This window comes from Poeciliopsis prolifica, unplaced genomic scaffold, assembly GCF_027474105.1.
Source record: "Poeciliopsis prolifica strain line A6 unplaced genomic scaffold, Auburn_PproV2 SCAFFOLD010, whole genome shotgun sequence".
NCBI lineage: Eukaryota > Metazoa > Chordata > Actinopteri > Cyprinodontiformes > Poeciliidae > Poeciliopsis > Poeciliopsis prolifica.
In genome coordinates, this window is record NW_026562385.1 from 12,299,503 (window position 1) to 12,307,717 (window position 8,215).

Here is an 8,215-nt window from a genome sequence, read left to right on the forward strand (position 1 = left end):
AAAAACATTTCCAATTTGCATCTGGATATATTTTGAAAATAATAACAATAACAGTGGTAATAATGACGATAATTACATTTAATAATAAAAGCTCTGCACCATATATGGCGAAAATTGAACGTGCAAATTAAAACATCTCGTGAAAGTGAGCATGCGAAGCACATTATAGTGAATACATCATTCAATTTTTTAGTAATTTTAGTAAATACATGAGTTAAAATCAGTTTCATAGATGTACATATACGTATTTACTGGCGCGCTTCTTTTGACGGTTGGCGGTTACCGCGGCAACCAGTAACTGACAGCTCCCCTTCTTCTGTTGCGGTTTGTGAAAGTGGTACGATCAGGATCAGCTCTCTGTTCTCTTTGCATTATATTTGAACACACGCTTTAGGCCAGTTTAATGAAATACAGTGTTCCATGTGTAATTTTGCCATGTTTTGCATGAGCTTTTAACATGTTGTCTATTTATTTGGTAACAGTGAGCTGCTGCTCACTGGGAGCCGTTGCTCTGTCCTCTGGGTTGTTTGTTATATTTTGTTTCATGTTTGAGGGCAGAAGGTGCTGGACTGCCAACTTGATGTGCTCTCATTGTCATTTATGTCAAAGATGAGAGATTTTATTATATTTACATTTGAAATATGTGCTTGTAAACACTAGAGTAGAAGTGTAGGTAAAAAACTGACTCTGAAGAATAAATCAGCAGGTTTTAGTCCTGATTATCGATCAGTTTTACTGAAAAGCCATATTGCACCAGTCAGTGGGAAGGTTCTCTTTCCTCCTTTATGTGTAACTTTAAGTTTTGTGCTTAAAATGTAAAGTCTCACACACTGTTTCCTCCGTTTGCTCACTTATTTAACGTTTTGAATGCATCACAGTAGGTGATGTGAAATAAATGAGTTTTGTTTCTTTTTTTCCCCTCCCTGCCTTTTGCCCAGAAAGCTCTTCCTCCTCATCGCTGGAGGCCATCGAGTGTCATAGGAAATCCATCGCTGTGCGTCACCTCTGCTGCCCATATCCTGGGGGACACATCGCTCCCCTCTGCCTCCTTCTGCCAATCCGACCCCGCCTGCGCGTCAGCATGGATCTGGCAGACTTGGAAGACATGAGCGGCGGCTGTGAGGGCAAAAACTGCAGCTTGGCGTCCAGGCTCCGGGAGGACTGCAGAACCCAGGACTGCTACTGGGAGGAGCCCATGTTTGGACTGATTGAGTTAGGTAGGTAGAAAATCAATCAATCAAATCAACAAGCAAAGTTTGATGTGTTCTAGAAATTTGAACTAAAGTTGATGATAGAGTCAAATCAAGATGGCCATTGACAGTCTTTCTGACTTTAGGTCAAAATGGGAAGCTATACACACTGCTATGACAAATATTTTGATTATTTTTTCACTCCTGAGCACAATTAGAATGGATTACAGAAAAGATGAGAGGTATTATACTTTGAAAAGCTTGAATTTGTCCCTCAACAAAAGGTATCTAGATTATTGGGTTTGTTGTTCCATTTCACTGTCTACTTTGGACAAAGAGAAACTGATTGCTATTTTCAAAGAATATGTCCATTTTTGCTGAATGATTTTTAGGCAATTCAGGCAATCCGCTGTCATTTCAGTCATTACTCAGTCATCTGGTTGCACACGCGAGAAAGATTGATGAGAACAAGAGGAGATTTGAACAAGCCTTCGAGGGAAATCAGTTCGTTTTCGTTTTCAGTCTTCAGAAAGTGAAGATTTCACAAATTGTCAATCTGTATTTTTAAGTAATCTGTAACCAGTACTCAAAGTAACCGACGTTGATGTTGCTGTTTCCATGCTCGCAGCAAACTTTGGTCGTTCTAGTTTTTAATTTCTCTTTGTTTTTTGGTTTGTTTGTTGTTGTTTTTTTTTAAATAAATTTTTCACAAATAAAAAAACTGTGTGTTCAATCAGCCCTGCTCATTCTGGGACACTACAGTTCACGTTGACTCCCAAGTATTTTAGACTCTAGACTGGAGAAAATGAGCTGCTGACTCACTAATAAAATAGTGAAGTAGTCATTTAGTTCAGAGCCAACTGCTTGGAGCCGATGGCAGCGTTAGCATTGTTAGCGGTTAATGGTTTGCCAGCAGCTGTACTTCCAGTGGTGACAAATCATCTGTTGCTTTATTTATTTTTTTATTATTGGATATAAAATTTGGCCCGTTTTCAAGCTACATCATTTACAACCTGTTTGCTCATCATTTGTTGGTTTATTGTTTGTTTGTTGAGTCTGAGCTAAAAGCCCACTCTGAACATTCAGAACCACAAAAAATGCCAGATCTTCTAAAACACTTCAATCTATGTTCTTGTTCCAGTTTGCGTGACGATGGTTTATATTCCACTGATGCTATTCGGCCTTCTGGGGAACGTCCTGACCATACTGGTGGTGTGGCTTCGTCCGCACATGAGGAGCTCGACGTACCTGTACCTGAGCAGCATGGCCGTCAGCGACCTGCTGATTCTCCTTCTGCTCCCTCTGGATCTGTACAAGGTGCCCTCGGAGTGAACTCAGTCCTGTCTGCATGCAGCCACAATCACGGCATGAAACGTTTGTTTTGGTCTTAAGGAGCATCCTTCCTGTTCGAGAGAAAGGAACAGACCTTGTCGCTCATTTTCCAAATCTCAGTGATGATTGCTGAAACAAGTTGTTGCTTCTGCCTCCTCAGGGAGAATCCTTCAGAATGAGGTTTTCTTTCTTTCCAGTGTTGTGCTACAGTGGTCTTAAAACTCTCTTTTGTGAAATAATCACAAAACCATTAGTTTGCTCTGAAGCAAACTAATGGAACCTTTTCCCACTGAGCCAGGTTCTGCTGGGAGTACCCTCCTGCTAAAGGGAAGTCTTCCTTTCCGCTGCCACTGCAGTACGTTCTGACTGTAAAGTCAACGACGAGCATCTTGAGACGACATTGTTGTGAATTTGGGTTGTATAAGTAAACTGAATTTAATTATATCAGTCCAGACAATTGTATGCCATCTTTGTTTTTTCATTATCTTCTTCTTCTTTGTCTTCCACTTGGGCTGATCGGACGTGTCCTTCTGTCTCCTCCAGCTCTGGAGACCCAGACCGTGGCCCCTGGGAGACCTTGCCTGTAAGCTGACTATGTTCCTCTCAGAGTGCTGCACCTTCAGCACCATCCTCCACATCACCTTCCTCTCCCTGGAGCGGTACCTGGCGGTGTGCTGGCCGATCACAGCCAAGACCGTCGTGACGCGCCGCAGGACCAGGGTCATCATCGGCTGCCTGTGGCTGGGTGCGGCCGTCAGCGCGTCGCCCGTCTTGATCATGGTCGGAGTGGAGGACGTCGGGGGAGAGGAGTTTGGGCTCAACCAGTGGAGGGAGGATGGGGGCCGAGAGGGAGAGCAGGGTGGGGTAATGATGAGCGGAGCGGAGAGAGGGGGCGCAGTCATGGCTTTGCTGGATGCACGGTTGGAGGAAGTAAAGTTGGCAGAAAAGGAGAAAGAAGAAAGGGGTGCAGACTTCACAGACTTTATATGGCTTGACGACAGAAACAGCAGATCAAGAGAGGGAGCTGAATGGAAACAAGGGGACATTAAAGATAAAACTGAAGAGGCCGAGGAGCCAAATGAGGAGGAAAGGAAGATGGAATTTGAGAAAGATCAGCAAAACAAAAAGAAAGAAGATGAGGGGGGAGGAAGAGAGGAGAGAGCCGATGCCAGCCGTGGCGGAGAGGTCGACAGGAGGGAGTGCCGCTGCACACACTACGCCATCTCCTCGGGTCTCTTGTCCGCCATGATGATTCTCTCCAACTTGTACTTCCTGGTGCCCCTTTGTATCCTCGGCCTGGTGTACACCCTCATTGGACGGACACTGTGGCTCCGCCCAAAGAGCAGCAGAAGAGACCAGAGTCACCGAAGCACAGTGAAGATGTTAGGTGAGGGCCTTTCCACGAACCTTCAAACTGTGTAAAGGTCAAGAGTTCATTATGAGAGATAGAAATGTATGAATTTGTGATATAAATATCTTGAAGCTATGCACTGACTGATCAGGTCAAGTGAGAAGAAGCAAAGTCAATTGTCTTAAGTTGGTGAAACATTGTCTTTAGTCATAGATAAAGCATCACAATGAAAACTCAGTCATGAGGCTGAATATGGTCATTCAGAGTTCTCTGAATGCTCCTCATCACCCTCGTCAGTGAAGGTCAACTCCACAGTGTCCAGTAAAGCCGTTCCGACTGGTTGCTCAAGCTAGCAACACTACAGTTAGCATCTACATTGGAGTTTCATGGCTCCAATGAAACTCCAACTCCGCCGTCAAACTGCAGGGATGTTTAGCCCGTCGAACACACTATGCAACTTCAAGGTACATGCTAATTTGGGTGTTGCTAGCAGCTGACAGTTAGCAAGTTGCACTTAGTGATTTTTTTTTTATTCTGTTTGTCTGTCTTTGCCCTTTTTCTTTTTAACCGATTTCTCCAAACCCAGCCACACTCTGTAATGTGCTCCATAGCAGTGGATACTTCTTTAATACTTTCTCATAAGCCTGATTGTAAATCTGATTCTCAACTCGATCGCCAGAAACGGGCAACAACTCAATGATGAGTTCAACTCTTTCATTTTCGTCCTGTCACGTTAAATGCTGACAGCAGCTCTCTGGTTTTGGTTTCACACAACCACTGGACGGAAACGTTCCTTCAAGGTCAATGTATAGCAGCTAGCAACTTGTTAGCTTGTCACAATGCTAACAAGTTGTTTATAACCTGTCTGTCAGTGCTACTTTGATGCATATATTTTACTTGTTGATGCCGACAAGTAAAATATGTACAAAGGGTAACTTTTTTTTTAAAGAAGCGGCTTCTTGAAATTCTGTAAGAAGTTTATTATGTATGTGCAGGTTTTGCTTCATGATCACGTCACTCTCTTAAATTCTCTCTCCTCTCCGTCTGAACCGCCACCAGGAGTGATCGTCTTGGCATTTGTGCTCTGCTGGCTTCCCTTCCACGTCGGCCGGACTATATTATCCCTTTCTCTCGGCTCTGGCGTTGAGAGACAGGACGCCTACCTGAACGCAACCTCCCACGCCGACGCCAACACCGGCGCTCTCGAGAAAGTCAGGACGAAACGACAGTTTCACAACGGTACGACGTACGAAGTGCCAAACAGGACAGAGGTCACTGGAGGCCCCCAAAAGGTCAAACAAAGTCCCGGCCCTCTCACTACCACCACGATCGCGTACACCGCCACGCCCACCGACCTTTATGCTGACGTTGCACTCAACGCTCCCTTAAACAGCACACACTCTCACCCTGACACTCACATGTACTTTCTGTACTATCTGTCCCAGTATTTTAATCTTGTGTCTTCTGTCCTCTTCTACCTCAGCGCCGCTGTCAATCCGTTGCTTTACAACCTGATGTCTGCCAGGTACAGACTGGCTGTTCACAGCCTCATACACAAACACCCTCACACACACACTCACACTCACCGCCTGCGCACGCTCACGGCTCGCCACTCCACCACCACTTTGTAGGCTACCAGCAGAGCTGGCTCACAGATTCAGGACTTAGGGCTGGAACGGACGAAGGGTTTTTTTATGTCTTGAGAAACATTTACGTGTCGATTTGGCCGAATGTTTTGAAGTATTCTAAAAAAAAAAAAAAAAAAGGCCGGATGACAAGTTTTCAGTGCTCTGATACAGCAATTCTCGACAAATCCACAGGAAATTAACCAAAGAATTAGGAATAAATATGTATTTTTTTAAGTATACATCTCAGGACAACAAACTTGAAATTGCAAATTGGTCGACTCAAAGTGACACAGTGAGAGTGAAAAAGAAGATCTTGAGTAAAAAAAATCATTATTTCCCTTAAGGATCAGTAAAGTGTTTTTGAATTTGATTTAATTTTATTTCATTGAATGAACCACATTAAAGAATATTTTAATCAAAAGTGAAAACACGTCATGAGGTTAGATGATGAATAAAAAGGAGGAAAACAGAACAAAACAAATATGGAATGATTCATTTGAACGATCTTTTCTGAGTTCATCTCTACTGTTTTTAAGAGATATATTTTAGCACAAAAAGGAAACATTTAATGCAATTCACTGTCTGATGACAATGACCAGGAACTAAATGGTTATGCCTCTTATTTATACAGTGCATATAAATATCTGTGATCTTGCATAACTTTTAAGGTATTTCCATGTGCTCGTTTGTCGTTTGATGCTTTGTGTTACATCATTGTTCGATCGGTTCTGATTATAACCTGGTAGTTTTGTTGGACTGAATGGACAGACTGCGGTTCTCATCCTGTCCTGCAGGTTCTGGAAAAGATTAAGCCAAGGTTAAGAGTATAAATACTTAAATCTCTTTAAAATGCCAAGGTTGTTTCAATATGCATATTTAGGTGGACTGTGTGTAAATGCCAAAAATAAATAAATAAATAAAAAATTGGATTGCACAAGCACACTCGCACATACTCACCTCACACAGACAAACGAGGCAGGGCTATTTCACTGATTCATGGAGTTTGATTCAGGTTGATGTGTTTTATGTGACATGCGTCACATTATGGACGCCGATGTGGCAGATGCGGCTGCAAATGGCTTTATTTGATGTTCAGTTAGAGTTTCATGTCTTGTGTAAAGGACATTTCCTCCGCTGCTGGCCCGACTGTCAGCAGGTGACGATTGAGAATGGATTTCCTGAAGTTCAGCGGACGCACTGGCCTCAGGCCAAGAGGGACAATTGATTAGATTGGATCTGTAATCCAGCCTATTCCCTGCTAGGTGTTCAAGATTTTTTCTTTTTTTTTTCTTCTTTTCTTTTCTAAGAACCGTGTTCTTGGAAATATGGTCTTGAGATTTCGACTGGAAATGGACATAAAACTCTCCTTTAAGACGGTGATGAATGTTTCTCATTGCTTTCTCTGCTCCCGGTGAATTTACGGTTAATATACAAACGGTATACTGAATGTTTTATGTTCTCATCATTCGGCATGTTAAAAGATTTAATATAAGCTGTAAGATGTTTACAGTTTTTTTGTATTGATGTTCACATTTACCTATTAAAGACTGCTGACAGTGGTAATGTGACTAATCTTCTTACTTTGCTCATACAAATGACTCTCTATTGCTGTTTATTATTATTGTTATTGATCATTATGGACAGACAGTACAAACTATATAATCAGAAAATGCACTACAGTAATAATTTGTATTTATTTTAGTTCTGTCAATCAGTTAGAAATTTTATTTCAAACAGAAATTACAAAAGGACTTTTTCCAGACATCCGTCATGGTGATTTCCTTTCTTTTTTGTTTTTTTTTTTCTTTAGAATGTTTTTTTTTCTATTATTTTTTAAAATTTGCCTTTATTTGACAACAATTTGGGAAAGAGATGTGGCAAAGGAACCAAAGATGGGATTCGAACTCGGGACCGCTCATCAAGTCTGACTTTCCTCGTTCATGTTTTCACTGATGTGTCGCGTTTGCGCCGCTGTGCAGGACCGTGTGATGCTGCTTCGAACCATGTGACCCTCCGCGGAGGAGAGGCTTTCAGCTCAAAATAGGTAAAGTCATTAACATTAATGCCTTAAACTTTTTAGATTAATCACAAGCGAATAAACCTGGATGAGCTCCAGGTTTATTGCCACTGATTCGTCTTGCTGTAATCTTCTAGATCCCATGACCCAGAGAGCGTTGGTGACATCTGATGCTTGTTTGTCCAGGGTGGTTTTCCGGCACTGTTTTTCCTCAGCTTCATGGATCTATCATAACTTTGTTACCACTGAGACTAGACTGGACGGTTCAGCCATCAAAATTCTCCTCATGTCTGTCAATCCGCAAAGCCCAACATAGAATCTGGTGCATTAGTTATGAAATTAGCACTACTCTTCATACTGTTTATAATCTGTCTGAATCCTATTGAAGAGGCAGCTGTTTAAAGGTACTTTTAGTGTTTAATTTGTGGTTCTTTCAGAATAATTCAACAAAGGGCTTGTCATTTAAATATGAGAGAAAGGGGTTTATTTTCAGATTTTCTGAGGGCTTTTGGCTCCACAGTTTACCACATCCGTCTCCTTATCCAGCCCTGCAGACAAAGTTGAAGAGATGCTGCTCTCTGCTGGCCTTTAGAAGTAAGACAGTACCACAAATCCAACTCTCCAATGCAGTCATGTGTCCAAAAAGGCAGATCATGTCTGAAAGGAAGATTACGGTTTGTACACATCAAGAGATAGT

General features: G+C 42.1%; 1 protein-coding gene across 10 annotated transcripts; it reads left to right on the forward strand.

Moving 5' to 3' along the window:
- The first annotated feature begins 214 nt into the window (after window positions 1–214).
- Window positions 215–7,916, forward strand: LOC129363630 (growth hormone secretagogue receptor type 1-like). 10 transcript variants are annotated; one of them, XM_055035842.1, is made up of 8 exons: window positions 244–337; window positions 939–1,217; window positions 2,332–2,507; window positions 3,066–3,909; window positions 4,933–5,165; window positions 5,357–5,398; window positions 7,481–7,545; window positions 7,656–7,916. In XM_055035842.1, the coding sequence occupies exons 2-7, from the start codon at window positions 1,082–1,084 to the stop codon at window positions 7,508–7,510; spliced, it is 1,461 nt and encodes a 486-aa protein (XP_054891817.1). In that variant the 5' UTR covers window positions 244–337; window positions 939–1,081; the 3' UTR covers window positions 7,511–7,545; window positions 7,656–7,916. The 10 variants fall into 10 exon arrangements, with proteins under 10 accessions (XP_054891818.1, XP_054891817.1, XP_054891816.1 ...); XM_055035841.1 differs by having other exon boundaries at window positions 4,933–5,398; XM_055035845.1 differs by lacking the exon at window positions 7,656–7,916 and having other exon boundaries at window positions 4,933–5,112.
- The last annotated feature ends 299 nt before the right edge of the window (window positions 7,917–8,215 follow it).

Coding starts and splice junctions, on each gene's coding strand:
- LOC129363630 (XM_055035843.1), top strand. CDS start 1,082: ATGGATCTGGCAGACTTGGAAGACATGAGCGGCGGCTGTGAGGGCAAA. Junction 2,508..3,065: donor TCCCTCTGGATCTGTACAAG/GTGCCCTCGGAG, acceptor TGTCTCCTCCAG/CTCTGGAGACCCAGACCGTG. Junction 5,166..5,356: donor TCACTGGAGGCCCCCAAAAG/GTCAAACAAAGT, acceptor CTTCTACCTCAG/CGCCGCTGTCAATCCGTTGC.